The sequence below is a fragment of the Anguilla rostrata genome, chromosome 6 (genome assembly GCF_018555375.3).
Source record: "Anguilla rostrata isolate EN2019 chromosome 6, ASM1855537v3, whole genome shotgun sequence".
Lineage (NCBI taxonomy): Eukaryota > Metazoa > Chordata > Actinopteri > Anguilliformes > Anguillidae > Anguilla > Anguilla rostrata.
Window position 1 is genome coordinate 12672015 of NC_057938.1, and position 23741 is coordinate 12695755.

The window sequence follows — 23741 nt, forward strand, 5'->3', positions numbered from 1 at the left end:
ACCAAGTTTGGGAACCACTAGCAAATAGCATCAAAAGTAATTTAGGTTCAGTTTTTGGTTTAGATTTTGAGTGTGGTGAGCAAGGTAACCTTGAGGAAAATTTAACCTCAGATGTCACTTTATTTGTACCTGCCACATAATGGTTACAATATAAATAACATTACCATTATTACCCGTTTAAAATGGGTATAACAAATAATACTGAATATGCAGAAAATGTTGAATTTTATTTACATGTCAGAGCCTGTTCTTAATGAACAGGTTACTAGTGCACTACCTCAAGAACCTTGACTGAAAACTATTTAAATAATTTTTTAAAAACCTAATTAAATTGAGCAAGCACTAATCATTGCACACAACTGCTGAAACTGATCCCCATGTGGAATTCTCATTATCCAATTACCCAGCTAAGATAATCAAAGCATGTCCTATATAAGCTTCGAGGAAACATTTCTCCACATTGTGTTGTTTCACCATGGACCACCTTCAGTGTAGTGTGCAGGTTTTGGTTTGGCTTGGCATGTTGGTTGCTGCTTTGGCACAGCACCAAGATGATAATTTTAAAGGCCAAATCAAAGATATTCCTTTTCATAGATGCCAGGTCAGTGACTTTGACAGGGTGCCGTGTGGAGACCCTGATATTGATAGCACTGGCTGTGAAGCCATCAACTGCTGCTTTGACCAAGCACAATGCTTCTATGCCAGGGAAGGTGGGTGGTTAATACTGAAGTAACTGATTTATGGTTCTAGCTACAAATTATTAGCATGCTTTGCTCACTTTATTTTTATGTTTTCGTCGCAGTGACTGTCCAGTGTCTTCGAGATGGTCAGTTCAGGGTAGTAGTGTCTCGGGACACCACAGTACCTCGGCTGATCCTGGAGTCCGTGAGTCTGCTGGAAGGAAACGAGGCACACTGTGGCCCTGTTGCAACCTCGGTGTCCTTTGTCGTTTTCCAGTTCCCAGTCAGCACCTGTGGCACAACCGTGACGGTGGGTTATTTGTGCTGGAGGACTAGCTTTGTAGTGTGGCTGCTTCTAAATGCTGGATTTTTTTTGCAGGAGGAAAATGGTTATGTGGTCTATGAGAACAAGCTGTCCTCTTCGTATGAAGTGGCGACTGGACCCCTTGGCTCCATAACCAGGGACAGTGTCCATGAGTAAGCGAAGGCATGGTCGTCCTCGTCATCCATGTCCTGTGTATTCCTAGCTGCACTGACGTCCCCTCTATTTGCAGGTTGTCCTTCCTGTGTAGATATTTTGGCAGTGAGGTGGTCGCCCTGGTGGCTGAGGTGAACACCGTTCCACCTCCCCTTCCAGTGGCTGCCCAAGGCCCTTTGCGTGTGGAGCTCAGACTAGCCAATGGCCAGTGTGAAGAAAAAGGATGCTCAGATGGTAAAGCGTTGCATTTAATTTTTTTGGGAGGGTAGTCCTTAAGGTGTGGTGGTTCAATCCAGTGTAGTTTGATTTTCCCTGGCTTCAACAGCAGCCCTGCAAGTCTGTGCTAGCCATGTGATTTATATTAACCTGGTCTCTGGTCTACAGCTAATGTGTACAGCTCTTACTATGGAGACTCGGACTACCCCGTCACTAAGGTGCTGCGAGATCCTGTGTATGTGGAAGTTCGGATCCTGGACCGGTCCGATCCCAACATTGTCCTGACATTGGAGCACTGCTGGGCCACTTCCACCTCCAGCCCCCTCAGCATGCCCCAGTGGAATCTGCTGGTTGATGGGTATGTCCTGGTATTAGTTGGCCCCCAGGGTTTCTTCCCTCCCTTTCCTAACTTTGGGTCTCTGCAGGTGCCCCTTCCATGATGACCGGTACCTCACCACCTTGGTCCCTGTGGATCATGCTTCTGGGCTCCCAAACCCCACCCACTACAAACGATTTGTGGTCAAGATGTTCACCTTCGTTGATTCTGCTACTCTGGTGCCCCTGAAGGAAACGGTATGTTTGGTGTATAGATTGGAACTTTCTCTATCAATGCAGTAAATTGTTCATTCAGCATGCAAAGACTCAGTTTGGCTTTGATCTGCTTTAAGTCAAAATGACTGCTTATTTCTGGGACCTTGTGTCTAGAATTGTTTATGCATAGATTTGTCTATGGTTCTACTCCCAGTGCATTTGGGTCTTTGTTGTTGCAGGTGTTCATCCACTGTAGTACTGCTGTGTGCTATCCCTCTGCTGGTAATACCTGTGAACATGGATGTGGCAGGCAGAGTGAGTGGGGAAACGTGGTTTAGTTGAGGGGGGTGCAGGATTGAATTCCTTGCCTGGGTATATAGGTACTGACATTCCCCTCTTCAGGGAGACGTGCTGCTAAAATGGTCCAGTCCAGGGAAGAGGCTGGCATTGTTTCCAGTGAAGCTGTGATCTTTGAGCCACGGTTCGCAAATCTGGCCAGGACGACATCAGATGGCGATCATGAAGGTGAGGAACTAAATCCTTTTTGGTTTCTCTGCAGTGCAACCATTCAAAGGACTTTGCTAATGTCTCTTCTCTTCCTTACCCTAGTGCCCCAGTCCCTTGCCTTTGGTCTGCTGGGAGTGGCTGCTGCAGTTGTGCTTGCTGTCTTTGCCTTGGTACTTGCTGTGGTGTGGCGGTCCAGTTATCGAGTGGCTACAAAGCTGTGAGCTCAAAATAAAACTGTTTCTGGAAATTCAGTGTGCTGATTGATTTTTGCCATAATCTGCATCGTGCAGCAGAATTGTAGGATTAATAGTGTTCTGAACTTTTTTTAAATTTTTTTTTTTATTTTTTATAAACTGCACATTATCTAAATTTAAACTTGCTGCAGCTTAGTTGATCTTGACGCAATCACACATTCTTGACTTCATGAATGAACTTATTTGAACACAAATTCAAGCTTGTGTATGTACTCCCTCCCCTCCTATTAGAACTTATCCTCTGACAGCAGATTGAAATTGTCAGTCTACAATCAACCCAGACTGGGTGATCTGGGCAGTACAGGTTACCATGGTAATATACCCTGATGCCTGCTTTGGGGGGAAGAAAGAAACCCAGGGTTAAAGCTGAACTTTGCTTGCCAACCTAACAATCTCTGTTGCACTACAACAGTATGTACATACATATAGTAAAACCAGGAAAGTGTTTTGAATGTTCCAAGTATACAAGGGGCAGCAAATGGTTTTTATACAGGGTTGGTTAACTGCAGCCTGCTTATTTGGAGCTTAAACCTCTACACCACACGTGCATTACAACTAGAAGTGACTCCATATTTCACAAATTTAGATTTTGTAGTTTAAACAGCAGCTAAGCACACCATATTTGACCCAGTGCTTTCAGCCAAACACTTCAGATGTTGCTTCCTCTGGAACAACCTTTTGTTTATCAGACACTCTTGCAGGAAAAGGTGTGTGCATCAACAGGAAGTGAGTTCTGGCAAAGGGGGTAGGTGAAAAGGTCAGAGTGACCCTGTGCACTGCAGGCAAGTTGCTCTACCCTCCTATGACCACTCCTAGGCTCACACAAGGGGGATTAGTCCATGGCTTTTCTTCAGTCAACATTTGTTTTTAACCCAAATCTATAACTCTGAATTTCACAAGCCAGCTATTGAGTCCATTAAAACATTATCATGGAAACCATGAGCCTAGCAGTCAAGTAGCCTGGATATGTGTGATATAAGCTATTACAATGGAAGTTTGCGACTTGTCTGCACGCTACTATTTAAGTTTGGAATGCCTGAGTAATTTTTATATTTTTGAAAAATTGATACTTTCTCCAAGGTACATTAAATCGACTTTTTTTTTTTAATGCAGTGAAGACATTGACAATATTACAAATTAATTACGGTTTGAAAACTTTTTTTTTTTTTTAATTTTATCTTTACATATTAGTTGCATTTTCAGCAGCCAGTACTTCAGTGTACTGATGGCACACTGTTCCCTCATCACTTTTAAAGCTAATGTGCTAATTTGGTACTAGAAAAAGCACTCCCATTACAGTAAGCACAGCTGAAAACAATTGTGCTGTTTAAGCTAAAACATCTTTCTACAAGGTGCTACATTATCTAGTACAGTGGCATTTCTGAAGTTCAATTTTAGTTTAAAAAATGGAACTACTTTTGAAAAGAGAAGTAATCCATCATCCATCCATTATCTATATTCCTGGTCAGGCTCGGGGGGGCGGGTGCAGGAGCCTATCCCAGCGTGCATTGGGCAAGAGGCAGGAATACTTCTTGGACAGGTCGCCAATCCATCGCAGGGCACACACACCATTCACTTACACACTCAAACCTATGGGCAATTTAGTCTCCAATTAGCATGCCTGCATGCCTTTAGACTGTGGGAGAAAACCGGAGTATCTGGAGGAAACCCACATGGACATGGGGAGAACATGCAAATTCCACACACAAAGGCCCAGGCCCAGGACCTCCTTGCTGTGAGGCAAAAGTACTACCCATTGTAAAATGATTTCAAAAGTCATTTTCAGTACAGCTGAATTTAAGATTTCTCTTGTGAAAAGCTTTATTTCCTTAGACAAACTTAAAAAGAAAAATACATATTTTCTTTGCACAGGCGTGCTTGACAGAACAGGCCAGTGAATCAAAGTTAGACGCCTAAATTGCTTGCTGTATTATTAATAGCTGTGAAGACTCAGGAGGGTGGTGACCTCACTCACACATTTTAAAGCATTACTTAGCTGCCCCCATGGGCCATCTAAGAGCAGTAAAGGGGACTCGGGGGGGAGTGGTATGTGTACACTTCTGTGATTTGTTTGTTCTGCCAGTGACTCCCAGGAGACGTAAGGGGGTTACGTCGGATCGGACAAAGCCGGCTTAATGATCAACCCCTGGGGGGTGGGTGTGTGGGGGGGGGCAGCAGTGCAGGGGGCGGAATAAGGGGGGAGGGATTAGGGAGACGGTATATATAGGAGGCTTTGTTGCTGCTTCGCTGTCCTTTCTACAGACACAGGCAAAGGATCCTGCAGACGGTCGCTGCCCTTGCCCTGCAGAAAAAGATGAAACTCGCTCTCCTCTTTGTCCTCCTGGCGCTGGCTTCAGCATTCCCCGCCAAGGATGGTACGCCAGAGGACCTGGATGCCCAGACGGTGACGGAGCTGCCCGCCCAAAACAGGTCTCGCTTCGCCATGCTGGATGACGTGCGGCTTCTGGCCAACGGGCTGCTGCAGCTGGGGCACAGCCTGCGGGACTTTGTGCACAAGACCAAGGGCCAGATCAAGGACATCTTCCAGAAGCTCAGCATCTTTGACAGGTCCTTCAGCCAGCTGTCCGAGGTCACCAGTGAGATCCGGGAAAAGGAGGAGGAGCTGAAGAAAACCACCACCTTTCTGAAGGCCAACAACCAGGAGATCAAGAGCCTGTCTCTGGAGATCAGCTCTAAGATGAACAACATCCTGCAGGAGCGCACCCAGCTGCAGAGCAAGGTGGGCAGCCTGGAGGAGAAGCTCAGTGGCCTGACAGAGAGTCTCCCCAATGCCCAGCAGCTGGGAGACATTGCACAGCTTAAGGTAAAGCCTGTGGCATTCCTACAGCACACCTTCTGCACAGCTACAATAGCTCTACTGGACACCTGTAGCACACTCAAAGCCACAAGCCTGCATTTCTGGCACCTACTGTATGACTGCTACACAGTTGTGGTTTTGTGGAGGGATGGTGAAGGGTGGGGTTGGTTGCATTAGTGTAAAAAATGCTCATATTAATATTTCACCAAAAAGCTCAGGCCATCAGATTTGTTTCAATAATTTCCGTCGTATATGCCTATTTCTCCTGGGATTTGTAAATTGGTGCTGCTTTATATTGTCATAACTTCAGTTTTGCTGAGTCAAATGTACAGCAGTACTGGATGAGGAGTATGCTTAAAAGAAGATTGTGTGTTTTAGGAAGTGATTTCTACCCAAGAAAAGAGTATAACAGCTTTGGTGAAGGAGGTGAAGGGCCAGCACGAGCAGCTCAACTTCCAAAGGAACAAGATCAAACTTCTGGAAGAGCGGGTATGGCATCTGATTCTCACTACAGTCTGGGCCAGGAGGTGGGGGGGGGGCAGGTTTAAGTACCTCCAAAGCATAATTGGAGATGGAAAACAAGGCTTTTTTCAACTGAATAATTCACTAATTAAATGTTTATATACCAGTACATTTGACTGAGAATTGTCCTGTCGCCCAATGCATGATGGCATTTTTTACATTTTCAGCTCAACTCAGAAACTTTCCAAGAGACAGTGGATAAAATATCTAACTCTACTCCTGAGGCTCCAGGCCTTGAATATATAGCAAATAACTCAACCAACAGCAGCATAGACATAAACGGTGAGTGCATTCAGATGTATAAAAAAGCCATGGCACCTCACAAATGAAGCAACTATTGTATTGCTGCTGACATAAGACGAGAACAGGCCATTCAGCCCAACACTGCTTGTCTTTTCCACACCACTAAACTGTACTTAATGCTTAGTTTCCCTAAAAGCTAGATAGTATCTAACACTGTATCAAGCCGGGCCTTGAATATCCCCAGTGTTTCTGCCTCCACTACATGTCCTACTGACAAATCATATCATCGCTGCGGACAGGGGAGGACCTACATGGAGGGACCTTTTCTGGTCTCTCTAATCCCATCAGGGGACCTGAATGACCTGTGAATGAGTGGTGCTAATGGGCAGCTAACAATGTTGAAAGGGAACTGTGTTGGTCGGAGAGGAAGTGGTGCCCTGTGGCTCGTGCTTTGCTCCACTTCTAGTATTTATCTTAACAATGCACGGCTTGACATCATTTGCTTTAAAATAATCCCTTTTCAGTGCATTCCTGTTACACATTGCATCAGGGCAAATGTGAGGGAGCTATCCATTGACCCTTGGTATTCTGATGCTGCTTTGGCCAAGCTGGCAATAGAGTAACCTGACAGATTACGCCCATAGTCAGTATTACAGATCAACTGATCATAACCATGCCTGACTGCATTACAGATCTTCCTGTGGATTGTAGCCATGCTTTCAACAGGGGAGAGAGGAACAGTGGCATATACCCTATCAAACCCAATCAGTCAGAGCCTTTCTATGTGTACTGCCAGATGACTGCAGGTGAGAAGTACCGATACACTCACTAACTCACTTAAGATTAAATTAAAAGCCCATATATATATATATCCCATATATATATATATATATATATAAATTGTATGATAAAGATGTCAAATTATAAAACGCAACCTTAAACAGAAATTTGGCTTTTGCTTAGATATTTTAATATGAATTAGGAGATCCACGCATTACAATAAATATTATAATAAATGGAAACAGAAAAGGCAACAGATGTCAGTGAACACATAATCATGTAATCAGAATGTATCAGCTAACTAAAACAGTGGCAATCAAGGAGCCTGTGTTATTATTTTTTGAACGAGCACTGAAAGCAAGCTAAATGATATCACACACAGGAGCCAATCCTTCTTTATTTGCCATCGGAAGCAATGGCAGCTTTCATGAAGACTGAGTTTGCAGTCATAACCTGGTCAAACAATTTCCTAACTACTCCCCACTGCAGATGGAGGATCCACCGTTATCCAGAGCAGACAGGATGGCTCTGTGGATTTTGACCAAATGTGGGCAAAGTATGAAAACGGATTTGGCAACCTTGAGAGTAAGTATTCAGGCAACAGGAAAGGATGGCAATGCACAATTTGACAAAATCTAAATATGCTGAATAGTTGAATTTGTTAAATATGCTGAACCAGTTTGAGAGTCACCAGGCAGCAAGTGAAGTGCCAGAAGTTCAAGGGATGCTTTAAGATGGGCTTCTTCTCTGTGTTCCACTGTGATCAGTGTAAACACATGAGCAATCTGGCTCACCCAGCCACAGGGAGGAAGCTCCTATGATTGAACCTGCAGGCTTTCCCTGTTTTAAAAGTTAAATCTGTATTGACAGCCACTCTGAGCACTGGTGCATTTTTTTATCCAACTACACCTAGCCTAAAAATACTACTACGCCCAACCCAAATCTCATAGTGGACAATCGAACCTTTGTGATCTTCATCACTTCTGCATGTGTGACTATAAGGTCTTGGTGACTACATTGCTGCTAGAATGGATTGTCCCCAACAACTAGAACAGTGGTAACACATGAGCCCAAAGTGTTGCAATCAGCTGCAAGGTAATTAATTCTACACACAAGACAATTTCTTCAATGCAGCCACTTTGTAAAGTTTTTCCATTTTAAATTAATATGCATTTAGACTATATAAACATTTTAAAATTTCTGGTGTAATTCAGTGTTTTTTTATAAGAATTCTGGCTGTGTGTGTGTGTGTTTGTAGAAGAGTTCTGGCTTGGCCTGAAGAAGATATACGCCATTGCCAGGCAAGGCAGCTCCATTCTGCAGATTGAGCTGGAGGACTGGAAGCAGGGAAGGCATTCATTTGAGTACAATTTCACCCTGGAGGGACCCGACTCCCACTATGCCCTCCACCTAACTCAGGTGTCAGGAGACCTGCCCGATGCCATGGCCAACTACACTGCCAGCTTCTCCACCAAGGACCGCAATAACAAGGAGGACTCCAGCTGTGCCCACAATTACACAGGTACAGCTGCTTGCCAACAAATTTGCAATCCCATGGGAACTAGTCACAAAGCAGAAACATACTGCTCAAAATTGGTTGAACTACAAAACTGTTCCAAGCTCAGAGTAAGTTATCATTTAACAAAAATAAAGGTTAGGTAAGAATTACAATCTAACCATTGTTGTCCACTTCAGGCATAATTGTTGCCTCCTTCATTGGCAGGCTGGGTTTCTTCTAAAAAGTATAATCATGAAGTTCTGGGTAGAACCTGCTGTTCTTCTCAAATCAGCTTGAGTTCTTTATTTTCATGATATATTCATTTTGGAGAGGTCAACTGCTATGTTTGCCAAGCACAATGCTCTTTGCAAGTCACTTTGGATGGTGCATCTGCCAAATGATTAAATGTCAGAGGTGATGGTTTAAATAGCTGGCCAGACACTGTGCGCTTCCTTCTCTACCTTATTTGTAAAGTTTCATTTAAGATTAGTTTATTTCTTAGTGCCCCATGGTTCTTGGTCCCCAATAAGGCAGACTTCATCTGAAGATGAAGTAGAACTGTAACTTAAATTCTCGTATGTTGTGTAACCATGTTGTGCGCTCACCTGCAGGTGGCTGGTGGTTCAATGCCTGCGAAGGCACAAATCTGAATGGGAGGTACTCCCACATCCGGCCGAGGGGGCGCACCGAGCGGAGAAGGGGAATTTACTGGAGACCCGGTGGAGGGAACACCTTCTCCCTCAAATCTTCCAAGATCTTGATTCGTTCTCTGTCCAACGATGGCAGCTTCCTCTAACTGCCTCACTCATATTTGCCCAGATCAATAACACAGTGACCTCTACAGAAAGGGAAATAGGCTTAGAAAAATAACAATTATTGCATACTTTAAAATTAAGAGCCAAATATGAAATATCACCAGAATTGATAGTCATGCTGAACTATACTGGCTATGCTGCATGCATGTTTGTGTTATGCTTGTACACTATCATTTTTTATAGTACTTGTGCAAAAGGCCCTTTTGATATGGCTTATGGTTTTTCTGGTGCATTGATAACCTGAGGTTGTACATGTTTTTATATAGTTACATGCTGTGGAAAAGGGAAGTTTGATGAGGACATTCAAACAACATTGAAGGTTCTCTCTATGGTTGTTGGGGTTCTCTATTTGGGCATTAACATACAGTGTTCTCTGTATGGGCATTAGCACATAAAGTTCTCTTTATTGACATTAGCATACAGCCTGGGTTTTCAACAGGTAGTTAGTAGGGGTCTGCGATCATTCTCTCTAAACCACCCCCTCTGCAATCAGTATGAAACCTCTTGTATTAAATACAGTCCTTTTTACATTATGATGGGGGCCATCGGGATGCTTTTGAGCATGAGATAAGGGTCCCTGAATTAAACTGATTGAAAACCCATGGTATATAGAGTTCTCTGTATGGTCATTAACATGTAGAGGTTTCGATATGATCATTACCACATTTCCTGCTTTACTGAGTCACATTGACTCTCTGCACCAGTATCTGGCTACACATCTGTACTGTACATATTTTGTTCCAAAACTGTTACATCCATGTTTACAAATCCCAAGAATAAATCCTATTGTTTTTGAAACCCCTCCCTTCTCCAGCCATTTAGACATTGTTTGTTCATTCAGAGTACACCTTTATTCCTGAGGCGAATGGATGCATAGACAGATACCTCCATGTGCAGTTCAAGTTTAGCACATTACCTGCTTATATGTGAAATATTGTCTCCAGTTTCCAGATCAACTGACTCCTGGATGCCATTTTGTGACACAGGGGAGGTAATTAATGATTAATGGGAAAGTGGATGAATATAGATATATTAGAGCTGTATCAGGGCTGAGGCACAGGAAAGTCCTTTCAATGTCAACAAACATGGCCTGAGAGGATGTTTGTCAATATGTCAATATGTCCATCGGGTAACAGCTGCTGTTTAAACTTGACCAAAAAACTTCAGGGCAAACTGTCGGATTGGGTCACTGCAGGCTGTGTGCTGCCAATGATAACAGCCGGCCATTCAGTCACGGTCCAAACTTTACCACTCCAGAGTACTCCGAAAAAACTACTATGTGCTTAATTTGTATAGTTTTCGCAAGCTTCTCCTTACTATAACCCCACTTAAACCAGCCTCTCAGTATTTTAGTTATTTAATTTCATGCTTAAAAAGTGATGAAATCTCATATAAAATAATGTTAGGCCCTGTAGTATTTGTAGTGTGTGTCTTTAGCCAGTGGTGTTATCACATACTGCATTCTATAGTTTCATACCATATAACAGGGTCATGGTAAGTTCACATTAGCAAGTGTTGACTGTGACTAATTTTCAGTGGGGTGCATGCATCATTTCACATGTGGTAGTTATACCAGTCATGCTAGGGGGTGGTTGTAATGGAGTATACTTCTATTATGTAATCATCACAGACATATCTGGGAATATGGCTCTGGTGATTATGTAAACTACTACGGCTGTTGCTGCATATATATAGGTTGGAGACATAGAAATATCTGCCACTCTCTCTTTTGTTTGTGCAGGTGCAGTGCAGTGCAGTATAAAGTGCAGGAAAGTGGAAAGCAGATTATGAAGGTGCTCTGAAGGTACATTCCCATAAATGTGCACATAAGTGGTGTATACAGTTCCAGAGGCTCCCATGCAGCAGTGCGTGCAGGCACACTAATGGTTTTTCCATCTTGAAAATACAGTAATTAGGTTTGTATCTATAAGTGCCTTAACAATGTGCTATTCACTGCCATGACTGCTACTAAGCCAGTGGTCTGATGCTTGGTCCTGGAAGCTTAGAAGGTATGCAGGTTTTTGTTTTAAGGTGAAACCCAGCAATCAATCAAAACCAGATTGAACTGCTTCAATCAATTAAGGGCTAATAGGAAGATTTCCCCACATTTCAAAGTGAATGAAAAATATGTGTGGGGGATTTCACAACCGATTTCACAAACCCCCCCCAACTGGTTTCAGAATAGCAACTGCTCCCTCCCACTGCTTGGTCAAAATGAAAAAAGATCCCATTGTTGCTCACTGCTTCCTCTGCACAGTCAGAATGGAAAAAGCTCCCATTGTTACTTAATGCAGCTGCATTGGGGAGGGGGTTTCTGTGAAGTGGCATGCGCTACCCATTTTAAATAGTTCCAGCCATTTGTTTATGAAGCACTTGCGGAAACTTGCGGTTTCAGAATAGTCATCACACCTTCCCACCTTACTGCACACTCATCTATCTGCTGTTACGCATTCGGCCTTGTGCATTGTAGTCTGACGTGTAGCAGTGGCTGTGCTGGTGTGTCGTGTTTGCTGTTGTAATATTCCGGTTTCAGTGCTCTCCATAGATGTGTGCTGCTAGAGACATAATAATGAAGCATATCCATTTTTCTACCCTAACATAATGTGCAGCACTGTTCGTTTAAATATAATGTTCGTTATTGCAGTACAGTTATTACTAATGGAGACAGTGTAATCTTCTGCGAACTACTGACCTTAACTTTAAACTTTAAAGGTCCCGGCAACTGGATTCAAATTGTGGTTATATTCCCCAGAAGTGACAACTGATTCTCTTCTTAATAGTTCTTTCAAGTTTTTAACCCACTTAGAATTAAATTGTAAAAACACTATTAGATTATTGTGACCTGTTCAGCAGACGAGGACAGGGTAGGCGTGAATCGTGCGCTCATTAACATTCGTAAGGCACGTCATATGTAATTAATTCCTCATCGCTAGCTTGGTTAGAGCCGGTTAGAGCACTAACATTACACGACCAGACATAACGAAAGAAAACAGCATGAACTAGGCTTTACCGAGTTAGTTAAACCAGATGATCATTCAATATGGAATAGCGTTGTAACACTGAGCATCTGTACACTAAAATTTGACTCTATAGCAGTCTCAAACTCATTGATTCCACATGTCTACGCTTCACAGCTATTTAATTACTGATAGCCAACGGTAGCCCTACTTACCGATCCACCGTGTTCTGCGAAAATGGGCACTGTAAATAATAACCGTACGGATTATTTGAATATGACAGTGCCAGTGGCCTGGCGAAATAAACACCATTTATTGTAGGTCTCTTCATATTTGTGAAAAGAAAAAAACGTATGGCTTTCTCCACATCCAAAGAAGGCATTAGACATTTCAATTTAGCTTGTCTTATGACCCCATGTCTTATGGCACAGGCTTTCATATTTTTTTTCTTGGCCGTTTGTGAATGCAAAAAAATATTGATACATTAGCAAAGATTTCACAGATACCTGGACCTTTAACGACAGTATGGTCCATGCTGTGTCAGTTTCTAACAGATCGAAGTTATCGATACCTACCTGTAAAGTGTAAATAACTAAAATAAGATCAGCAGTAAGTTTGTTACTGCTGCAGTCTCTTTACAGGTGGTTGTATCCTTGAGTCACTTAAGTCAAAATATTTTGTTCCAAAATGATATTGGTGCTTACAATATCTACTCTCTGGAACAAATTAATACACACCAGATGAAGAGGTTTACCCTGCCTTTTCCTTGTCTCATCCCGATAAAACAGATTATGGAAGAAAAATACCTCACTTACGTCATCATAAACCCTTGTGTGAGTGAGCTTTCATAACTTGAGATTAGATTTTCAGTTTGCTTGCTTAATGTTTAAAGTCCTTTCTTTTCAGTTCTAGGGCTCAGTCTGTAGTATGTACACCTATTGTACAGTATCCATACATGCATAGTGCTTTGTCAAAATTGTATTTGTGTTCAGGGGCTCTATTCTGTCACAAAACCAACTGGGAGTTCATGGAAGAAGTATGACTGACACTCAAATGAAAATCTTTCACATTTTGGCTTTTGTTTTGTATGCCTTTGTCATCCTTTCAATGGCTGCTAAGGATGGTGAGCCACTACCGCCTGGGATCTTTATGTACGGCGGACCCTGGAAATACCTCACTTTCCTGAATCTGGTAAGGTTATTTCCTATTCATTCCTTATATCACTAAGGAGTAACGCATACGGACAGGGATCCTGTTTCTAAAAGGATTTAAAGGCAGCCTTTGGTAATAGTTTTTTTAATTTTTATCAAACACAGGATTTGATTGGCAGCATAGAAAATCATCATATTGGCAAGACAAATTGTCAATTCTTATTCCATAAATGGGTCACACGTATAGAATTGATTATATTCGACCTAGACTCACTGTCACTTGGCAGTTTCAGAAGTTCCCATACTTCTCAAGGTTTAAGTTTGATCTGGAACATTACATTACCGAGCTCCTTATCAGCAGTAATTAAGGGACAAAAACAGGTCTATCTTTGAACTAGATGCAAAATTCAGCATTTTGAATTGTTGTTGCCTTTTTTGGAGTACAGATAATACAATAGGATTCTAAATTTGTATGAATGAAAATATTTGAAAATGTTTATGAAATATGAAAACATTTCTATCGTAATTCAAGCCATTAAGTGTTTCCAGCATTGAAAGGTCAAATATGCTATTAAGCTCCTTAAGTGTGTGTGTGTGTGTGTGCGTGCGTGTGTGTGTTTGGGGGCCTGAGGGTGGTTGTGTGAGTACTTTCGTACTTGTAACTGAATTTATCCGCTTATGTGACCCATACCACTGTTACATGATTCCTGGACAACAATAAGCACAAAGGTACCATTGAATGTTAGAAATCATTACTTGAGCAGTACACTAAGAAGTCCTAATATAAATCCTAGCATTCTTCTAAAACAGTGGGGCTCTGTGTGCTTATTTATGTGCAAAAATTACCTCGAAAGTTCATTTCATGATATGCTTGTATAATGTACAATAGAGTTATCCTTTTAGGAGCCTAGTGGTCTAGATACCAGCACCTTGTTTGCTGAGAAACAAACAAAATTATACATCTAGCATGCATAAAAACTGTGTCCAGGTCTGAATCTAGATGTCCGCAAAATGCATTGGTGCATTTTGGTGAATAAATATAACCATATTTTGGACATGTTGTCATTGTTTAGGTAATTGTAACTGATTTTGAACATAGAATATAAGCACTTTTCTGTATTGGTTTATTTTTTATTATTGTTTTAGAAGCACCTACATGTTCTAAAAGGATAATGAAAATGCATGATATTCAAATAAAGGGTAATAATGACTCCTCCACAATGCATGTAGGTATTTGAGCTGATTTGGTTCATGTTATCGGAACAGACAGCATGGTCTTTTTGACCAATGATATTTCAGGTGCTGCAGATGGTGTTTTTCGGGCTGGCAGCAGCATGTGACTTTCAGTCCTCTTTGGGGAAAGGCATGGCCAAACAGCGGAACCTGTGCAAGGACCTGCTCTTCTCAGTCTTTGCTTTCCCAGTGGGAATGGTAAGGACCTGCTCTACCCTGTAGCCACAGTGAGCATGTGCCTAAACTCTATTGATGTTAACTGGAGGAAAGCATGGTAAAAATAAATAAATAAATAAATAATATTTTCTCTTCTATGGTCTAAGGCAGACAGGATAGAGCCACATTTTCATGGAAATGTCAAATAGTGTTGTTGCACAATTGGGTTAAAGAATTTATAGTTGCAGTTCTTAGTGTATTGAAGTGTGCAAGCTTAGGACAGATCATTTATTTTTCAGGATAGACATTATGACATTGTGCTTGCTAATTGTATATTTCAATAATGTCACTGCAATGAACCTGTGTTAAAATGCAGAGGATATACAGTTTCTGCTTCTACAATACAGTAAGTTATGTGGAAGATAATTTCAACTTCCTTTGAGTTTCAGAAGTTATGATTCTCACAATTCATTGGCAGTCATTGTGGTATAGGCTACATTTCATACCTCTCAAAAAGGCTTGGAATATTGAAACTGTCTTTTTCAGTTTCTAATACACAAACTGCTTTTAAAACATGGTCATTGTAATTGGAAGTTAGTATGTTTAGTTTGATATCAGCTCCAGGAAATATGCTTCATTTTATTTTTCATTTGCAGTTCGTGGTGCTGCTTTTCTGGGTGATCTTTACTTATGACCGGGAGCTGGTCTACCCTGTCTCAATGGATGACTTCTTTCCTCCTTGGATGAATCATGCAATGGTCAGTACATGAATATGTTACCCTTCTCTGTTGGATTGTCTTTGCTAAAGTAAGGTTTTCATATATAGTCTTTTAAAAGGACAAATATGGTGAAAGAAGTCACATTCGCAGAGCTCTCACATTGGAACGGGAAGTGAAACCATGATTATAACTGCCATGTCTTAATATTGCACTTGAACTGAGCTTAGCTTGCTGCCTGCATTGTTGCTTTAGTGTTGCCCAGACTGGATAGTGCTTCCTGGGAGGCACAATTAACATTATTTTACCTGTTAAATTCTGTTGCATTTATAAATACATTTCCTCATCATCGCATATCCTCTAGCACCTGTGGTAGGCTTGTCTTTCACTCCATCTATCCTGCCTATCATCTTAGGGAATGTGTCTATCCTGCATTTGTGTCTGTTCTAGCACACCTTGGTCCTGCCTTTCTTATTGGGTGAGATTCTGATTCAGCCACACAAGTATCCCAAAACCAAGAATGGCCTGGCTGCTCTGGGCATTGTGGGAATTGCTTATTTGAGCTGGTGAGAGCTGGTTGGGTCATGTTCTAAAAGGGGCTTATCTGTTAATGAAAATTATACTAGGGACTATGAACACCTGTCAACTGAACTTGGGAAGAAAAACACTTCACAGTGAAAGGTGAAATGTTAATTTAACCATTTAACTCCAACAGAGTGCATATGGTCTTACTCTGTAAGATCAGCATTTTAGATGTAACATTTTACTGTGCTCTCTTCAAGAAAAGGACACAGAAATTTCCTTTTTTTAAAATTAAATAATATTTACCATTTTACTATTGTCCACACTATATGAGTGAAACTGTGGTCTGCTATATCATCATCTGAACCTGAACAACAGAACATAATCTATTTTTTGTTAACCATGTAGCCATCTATGACTGTCTTTCACACAAATGTGAATTCTGTTTCAACAATTTTCCTTAGTAGCGTGTCATTACAAATTCAAGGCTTCCCCAAGTCACTTACAGTAAAGTACCTAAGGTCAGGTTTCTGGATGCACCCCTGCAGGGTAGTTTGGATTTACCTGGCTGTTGGAATCTGGGTGTACCCTCTGCTTGGCCTCTTCAGCACCCCAGGAATTGCGGGGCTCTTCTTCTGCAACATGACCATTGTCACCCTCCTCTACCTGCTGGGACAGACTCTGAACGAGCAGGTCTGGGGTGAGTCACCTCTTTGAGTCAATCCTATTTAAATTATGTACAGCCATACATTCTACATTTTGACATTCTGAGTATGTATAGGATATAGCTTGCAGTATGTCTGCAGTGTGTACAGCATGTTTGGAGCAAGTGTAATATGTTTGGAGTGTAAATAGTGTGTTTGGAGTTTATACAGTGATACAGTGATAATTCTTTATATTTTCATGCTGGCATTCCATGACCCATGGAATTATGCATGGCACAAATGTTGATCCTAAATTTGAGAGGAAAAAAATATTTTTGAAATATTTTTAAGGGAAAAGGCCTACATAAGAGAAATGTTTCACAATCTTTTATTTTTAACTTGATTATATTATCCAGGTCAGCCATTTCACTTTGACTGCAAGAGAGTGATCTGCATAAGTCCTTCCCAAATATTGAGCCTTGTGTGAAATGTACAGAATACCCTTGTCTTTTCTGTAGGATATAGGGCAGTGAATTCTACCTCATCCAGTGGAAAAAGGAAAACCAGAGTGGCAGACTGATAATGGACCCATCAGTCTGAACACGTAAGACGGGACTGGTCTATCAGGCTTCAATATGCTCGGACACAACACAGTGTCAATTGGAAATAGCTATCAGAGAGAAGTATGATGGTACTGTATAGTACCTATATCATTCTATCAGGGATTACTGTACTAAAGTGGTCCTTTTCATGTTACTGCATTATGACATTCTCTGTCAGGACTGAATAAAGTTTCAACTGTTTTGAGGCTTGTACTTCCTTTAGACCTGTGGCTGATTTCTTAACTTTTATGTCAATAATATGTTGACCATCATCACCACTAATTAATTTACTCAAGGTAAATTATCTTGGTATATTTAGCATCATCCATGAACTGTAACGTATTTAATGATCTGTAAATGAATCAATAATGCAGGTTAATTCCATTGACCATCAATTTGCATACTCATTGTGCTGTATCACATTTAAAAAATCTAAGCATAAGCCTGATAATTTCAAATAATATCAAATGTAAAAGTTCCATCCAATCCATGGTATATATCCCCATACAAAAATAATAATGATAATAATACCTGTAGGAATTGCATCAAATGTTGCGAAGTATTCTTGAAAACAGAACTTGTTTACCTAATCTAGCCAGTTTAATTGTAACCTTAATGATATCAAATAACATTTTAAACTCATTATCACTTTTCAAAAAGTACATTATGGATCAATTTCCACCCCTTATCTTTGTATAAATGATACTCTAGCACGTGTAAACCATCATCTTACATAACATTTTTACATAATATGGTTTATTCCTTCAGGTGTATTGTTTGGGGACCTGATTGCCAAGTCATTTTGAAGGAAACTGGTCCGATTAGTAAGGATCATGACTAATTATGATCATACATGCATAACAGACATCTTCTCTGAATTTATGTTTGCATGAATGTGGAAAGTACATGAGAGGAAGAGAGGTCCCTACAGGAAGGGGGTCCAGATGCGCTGGGGCAGAGCAGAGATGTGAAATGAAGGCTGATAAAAGGCCAACTGTAAATGCACCAGGCCAAAAATGGGGACCAACCACACGAGGGTGCTCTTGCCCACATTTCCACAGTAGGGCCGTGCACTTTGTCTAATGTAGTTCCTTGATACGTGTACCAGAGCATTGTGGCACCAGGAGAAATCAGGTAAGACTGTTATCACCCAGTCCTGTGGGACAAATCTCACATTCCATCACCCCTGTCAAGTCAATGAATGGTTTGCAACCCACCTACATGTGATAGAGCAATTTCTTCCTCCCATACTTTCCATTTCACAATCCTATTGATATATGACCACTGTCCACATGACCAGATGTCCCACCTTGATTAAATGAATGCTGGGTGTCTGTGAGTCAGGGCTGATGATTGTCAAGGGTGTATGCACCACTGCAGGAGATTTATTCCTGATTGCAGTGCTGGGGAAAATATCCCATGTCGATGAGAACATGTGGCCTGATCAACTAAAAAGTATTGACTGAAAGAGTGGTGTACAGTAATCTTTTTTTTTTTTTAATTAATTTTTCTGATTTCATCTTTCATTGTTTTCACAGAAATGTGGACTTTTCCCATAATCAGCTTGGTATATTTTATCTTGTTCTGTGTATTTACAGCATTATTTTCCATTGCAACAACTCACCTCTAGGGGGCGCTATATGGCAGCATAGGATCGGCGGACTCGCATGGAGAGAGTAAAGCACATACACATGAGTTCAAATTAAAGTTAATTTGAGATTTATAAATAACAGGTGCATTAGACGCAGACACGCTACTTTAATCCAATTTAAGAAAGTTCTTCAGACTCTTTTTTATTTTTATAAATTAAGCATAAGCACAACTTTGGAAATTATTTTAAGATTACATTTAAGTTTAAATCAAGAACATTTTTTGTCAGTGTTAATGGTTTGAACCGGACCTACCTCTCTTTCAGAAAAATCAGTTCTTTTTTACAGTGATGACCTGGGGAATCAGTGAGGGAAGGGAATGCAAAGCACTATGTAATCTATCAGATGTAGAGAATGATGAAGTGGCCAGATGTAGAGAGCCTGTTTTTGTGGGAATTTGGCCAGGATACTGGGGTTAACACCCCTACTCTTTCTTAAAAGGCTCATGGGCTCATGTTATTGATCACGGTGAGTCAGGACCTTGATTTAGCATCTCATCCAAAGGACAGAGGAGATCAGTCTGATTTGAATAATAAATACAATGTTATTGTATAATCACAAAGCTTAGCACCACTTTTTTCAGTGATGTGAGAATTTTCTGTTTTCATGATTGATTGGGACTCTTTTTGCTCAGCTGGGTCACGTCAGTTGGTGACTGATATGGCTTCCACGAGGACTCTCACCCATCAGCTCCTGGTCAGATGTTCAATGCACTCTTAACACACCAAGCACACTGTCCATATTGTGCTGTGTTTGAGCTCCAGGGGGATCTGCCCTCAAGGCCCAACATACACCAGGAATCAGTGGCTTTCTCTTCATCCATAACTGCCATGCCCTTTGACCTTTCATCTGAGAGAGACCAAGCAACCTCTTTCTCTGTTAATATACTATTAGCATTATGAAAAGCAGCTAGATTTATTCAAGTCTCTTGTGTTTAAATCCTTTTGTTTCTTTTATTTGTAAACTACATTTACTTTATGTGTTTCTGTGTGTTCAAATAAGACAACATCGGTAGAATTAAATGAAAATGTTACGCATTCTAAATTTGAGTTGTGAACATATTGTTCTCTTATTGTAGTGTGAATGCAATGTATACATTTTAGCAGATGTAAGAACTGTGGGATGCAACTTGAAAATGGGTAGTGGTGACATTTATTATCGAGAAATGTTGCATGGTTTAATGATGTTTCACTGACACACATGCAGACGCGCATCCTTATGTATATATTTTCCCCCAACCTCTTTTATTGCATGTTGGTCTCACTGAATGGTTTCAGATTTTTAGACAAAATGTAATATTAGACAAAGGGAATTTGATTTGTTTAAAAAGTTCAAAGTGATTTGTTCAAACACCCACATCAGCCATGCAGAAATGTAATAGACCCCTTGAAGCCACATTGTTAAAGCCAAGTGCATAACATGTGATAGAACATAGTTTGAGAAATCAGGTTTGGTAGTCAGATATGTCACCCTGGTGTGATTCCACTATGAAGCATGCTGTTGTTTTAACCTTGGTGTGGCTCAGAGGTAAATGGTTTGGCTAACGTGTTTGCGGCCCTGCACACAGAATGAAAACAGCCAAAGAGAATATGTAATGTATTTTCCAGTTGTTATATGCAATAAGCACTGTTGCTACAAATATAAACAAGACTGCTGTGTGCTGTTAATCTTTAATTGAGAAATTCCTGGGTAAACTAAAAGATTGTGTAAAACATGAGAGTCCTAACAAAGCCTTTTTTGAGTCCCTGGGCATATTGTGTACACTGTTTTCATCAGGAGTCACCAGCTGTTCTGTCCTATTCCCTTTGATCCCTGCCTGTAAGAAGCGAGTTGACACTGCCTGCATTGTGTATTGGCTGATACACACACACACACAAATTGAAGGCCTCAAGTGCTTCCTCAGGGTAAAGCATGCTGGTCCCCCTAAAAGGAAATAGAGAGCTCAGACCTTCCGGTCAGAGAGGCCAAAGGTCACAGCTTTCCATTTGCAAGACTCAAGTTTTCACAGAGGCACTTCTGCTGTGGGACCAGAGGGTACAGACAAGACTAAACTCAGCAGCGCTGGACAACCACGTGACAGACCGGAACATTGCACACCTTCAGACATCTCTTTTGTTCTCATCCTAACTATGGTCAGACATCAGTCAGGCAATGCAAAAGACAAACCAGGTTGATACTGTTGACCATTAAATTTAGAACTTTGCATGCCACTGGATGTGTTCTTTTAAGTAATGCAAGGTCTCATTTCATGAAACACTACAAGATGAGGATTCCATCTATAAACAATGCACTTTTTCCTTCTGTTTCCTTGTATTGCTTATAATATATTGCTTTTAGAATCAGTTCAGAATCTTAAAAAAAAAATGTTTAAATACATTTATTGCCCAGTGTGGGACTGGGAATTCCCAGCCCAATTTGGAATGCTCAAACCCCACTGCCGATTTGGTGTAGACATCGATGGTTATCTGAAACACAGAACCTCTCTTTTTTTGGTTTGCATTTGAACCCTCCTACAGGATTTTTTTGGGAAATATGAATGGGAAACTATGTGCAGGAAGGCATACAACAATATTGACATTCATTGTTCACAGATTGTAATTGTTTTCAGTTTCCATAGATTTTGTGACTATCCCTACTTCACTGTACATGCCTTAAATAAGCAGGATGTTCAACATATTCCTGATTCATAACCATGTATGTCACCAACCTTATTACAGAACCCTAAATCTCTTTCTATGGATACTGGAAAGTATGGTAAGAAATGTTTGAAAAAATTATTTCCATCTAGAGAGGGTTCCACATTCCCATACTGAGCACAGCTGTCTAGCACACACTGGGCCTATTGTGGCATTCCCAAAAACTGAGTAGGCGTGCATACATTAACCCCTCCAAAACAGAAGTGTCCCTTTCTTTGTGCTTTTGACATATACTCTGTCTTATTTGGCCAGTTTTGGGCTCGTTTGGGTCACATCCGGCTTGAACCGCAATGACAAAGAATGAACATCATTGATCCAGTAATTATATTAGACTTGCAAGCGGGAGGGATAGAGCCATTGGAAAATGGTGCTAAAATGTGTTTTTGGGGGGCCTTGACAAAGAGCTTTTTGAAAATACTAATGGGAATTTCTAATATCTGAGTCATGTCTGAAGGTTCTCCCTGAGGCCTGTAAATCATCAGCTTTGTTGTTTATCCATTTTAATTCAATCTAACGGCAAACTTTTGGTTTGAGGTCATCGAAGAATGAATGGCTTTTGCGCTGAAAGAACTATGGAATGGGGTTTTTCCCTTTTCCCCAGCACAGACAGCGCTGTGGTAACACGGACCTATTCTACTGTATGCCATTATTAAAAGGCCATCTTTTAAAGATTCTGGCTGTGTGATTTGAAAGACAGAGCCCATTTCACATAAAGACCAACAGATGAATTAAAACCACAGTGCATGTCTTGTTGAAAGACCCAAACTTGTTCCTGTTGCATGTTTACATATCCTGCCTACAAGAGACCAAACCATCTACAAGACTGCAGAACCTTTGAAATGCAAAGCCTTTTGTGTGAGACATGATATAATGGGATAAAGGGTGGTTTTATAGGAAAATCATGCTCTTGGTTTTCATATAAATGTCTCGGATTGACTGCAGTCCACCACTTGGTTTGGTGCAAACACAGGGACCAGTAAGATTCAATAGCAGTGACATCTTCTGCCATGGCTCCACCTCTTAGTTTTAATTATATTTCACATTTATTTTTAAAGTGAAATGACTAGAGGAATGCGTAGTGCATTCAAAGCCCTAAAAACCACAGTCAGGCTGTAATCAACACTACTGATGGTGTAATCAGTGTCCAAGAAAGTGTTGGGCTAAAGCAAAAACATGCACCCACATCAGCCCTTTTCAGATAACATTGGGCATCCGGACAGTACCTCTAGAACAATGGTTCCCAAACAGGGTCCCCCTGTGTCCACCCATTATCTACACCTGCTTATTCCTCATTAGGGTTGCGAGAGGTGCTGAAGCATATCCCAGCATGCATTGGGCTAGAGGCAGGAATACACCCTGGAAAGGTCGCCAGTCCATTGCAGGGCACACACACCATTCACTCTCATACTCATACCTAGGTCAATTTAGAATCTTAACCTAACTTGCGTGTCTTTGGACTGTGGAAGGAAACCAGAGTACCCAGAGGAAACCCACACAAACATAGAGAGAAGATTCACTCCAACTCCACTCAGAAAGGAGTTTGAACCAAGGACCTTCTTGCTGTGAGGCAACAGTGCTACCCACTGCACCACTGTGTCACCCATCCCCCTGTGCATGTTGGTTTTTGTTCCAACAACAATTGTAATCCCATAATTTTAAAAAAGATGTTCGCTTTTCTTAATTCCATGTTTTCAGCAATTATTTACCCTCTTAAACCACATCATGTCAAAATAGATATGCATGCCATGAAGAATAAAAATGGTATATTCATTGTACTATACTCCAAAAATGACATAAAAAGAGGTATTTTATTTAACTGATCAAATTTAAGATGAGGTGAATCAGTAGGCCCCTAATTGGTGAAAGCATGGACACCTGGCCACTACTCAAAGACATAGCAAATGATAACGAGCCAAATCTGCATTATGTTAATCAGTTTAAGGGGGGAAATTATGAAAAAACTTAAACACATGTTCCACAAGCTAATTAAGAGGCAATTGATTTTGTCTTAACTGGATCAGTTAAAAAGTTGTTACTTCTTTTTATGTAATTGTTTTCGATAAAGCAGAATAA

The 23741-nt window shown here is 40.9% G+C and overlaps 3 protein-coding genes across 6 annotated transcripts; all 3 read left to right on the forward strand.

Annotated features, from left to right (window-relative positions):
- Nucleotides 1-455: 455 nt before the first annotated feature.
- On the forward strand, nucleotides 456-2659 carry LOC135256569 (zona pellucida sperm-binding protein 4-like). The gene is made up of 9 exons (XM_064338469.1): nucleotides 456-710; nucleotides 803-990; nucleotides 1060-1157; nucleotides 1235-1392; nucleotides 1543-1732; nucleotides 1800-1947; nucleotides 2145-2220; nucleotides 2308-2430; nucleotides 2515-2659. The coding sequence occupies exons 1-9, from the start codon at nucleotides 476-478 to the stop codon at nucleotides 2631-2633; spliced, it is 1335 nt and encodes a 444-aa protein (XP_064194539.1). The 5' UTR covers nucleotides 456-475; the 3' UTR covers nucleotides 2634-2659.
- Nucleotides 2660-4906: 2247 nt separating this feature from the next.
- On the forward strand, nucleotides 4907-10144 carry LOC135256566 (angiopoietin-related protein 3-like). The gene is made up of 7 exons (XM_064338467.1): nucleotides 4907-5490; nucleotides 5863-5973; nucleotides 6174-6288; nucleotides 6942-7055; nucleotides 7519-7614; nucleotides 8288-8551; nucleotides 9139-10144. The coding sequence occupies exons 1-7, from the start codon at nucleotides 4981-4983 to the stop codon at nucleotides 9321-9323; spliced, it is 1395 nt and encodes a 464-aa protein (XP_064194537.1). The 5' UTR covers nucleotides 4907-4980; the 3' UTR covers nucleotides 9324-10144.
- A 51-nt stretch (nucleotides 10145-10195) lies between these two features.
- Nucleotides 10196-17534, forward strand: LOC135256574 (androgen-induced gene 1 protein). Of its 4 annotated transcripts, none has more exons than XM_064338484.1 (8): nucleotides 10196-10333; nucleotides 11084-11146; nucleotides 13419-13490; nucleotides 14750-14881; nucleotides 15496-15597; nucleotides 16006-16121; nucleotides 16626-16777; nucleotides 17240-17534. In XM_064338484.1, the coding sequence occupies exons 3-8, from the start codon at nucleotides 13449-13451 to the stop codon at nucleotides 17299-17301; spliced, it is 606 nt and encodes a 201-aa protein (XP_064194554.1). In that variant the 5' UTR covers nucleotides 10196-10333; nucleotides 11084-11146; nucleotides 13419-13448; the 3' UTR covers nucleotides 17302-17534. The 4 variants fall into 4 exon arrangements, with proteins under 4 accessions (XP_064194554.1, XP_064194553.1, XP_064194551.1 ...); XM_064338483.1 differs by adding an exon at nucleotides 13088-13132 and having other exon boundaries at nucleotides 10287-11146; XM_064338481.1 differs by lacking the exons at nucleotides 10196-10333; nucleotides 11084-11146 and adding an exon at nucleotides 12785-13132.
- Nucleotides 17535-23741: the final 6207 nt, after the last annotated feature.

Coding starts and splice junctions, on each gene's coding strand:
- LOC135256574 (XM_064338481.1), top strand. CDS start 13,040: ATGAAGAGGTTTACCCTGCCTTTTCCTTGTCTCATCCCGATAAAACAG. Junction 13,133..13,418: donor ACGTCATCATAAACCCTTGT/GTGAGTGAGCTT, acceptor ATGGCTGCTAAG/GATGGTGAGCCACTACCGCC. Junction 15,598..16,005: donor CTTGGATGAATCATGCAATG/GTCAGTACATGA, acceptor TGTCTGTTCTAG/CACACCTTGGTCCTGCCTTT.
- LOC135256569 (XM_064338469.1), top strand. CDS start 476: ATGGACCACCTTCAGTGTAGTGTGCAGGTTTTGGTTTGGCTTGGCATG. Junction 1,948..2,144: donor TGGTGCCCCTGAAGGAAACG/GTATGTTTGGTG, acceptor TTGTTGTTGCAG/GTGTTCATCCACTGTAGTAC. Junction 2,221..2,307: donor ACATGGATGTGGCAGGCAGA/GTGAGTGGGGAA, acceptor TCCCCTCTTCAG/GGAGACGTGCTGCTAAAATG.
- LOC135256566 (XM_064338467.1), top strand. CDS start 4,981: ATGAAACTCGCTCTCCTCTTTGTCCTCCTGGCGCTGGCTTCAGCATTC. Junction 6,289..6,941: donor CAGCAGCATAGACATAAACG/GTGAGTGCATTC, acceptor ACTGCATTACAG/ATCTTCCTGTGGATTGTAGC. Junction 7,056..7,518: donor GTACTGCCAGATGACTGCAG/GTGAGAAGTACC, acceptor TCCCCACTGCAG/ATGGAGGATCCACCGTTATC.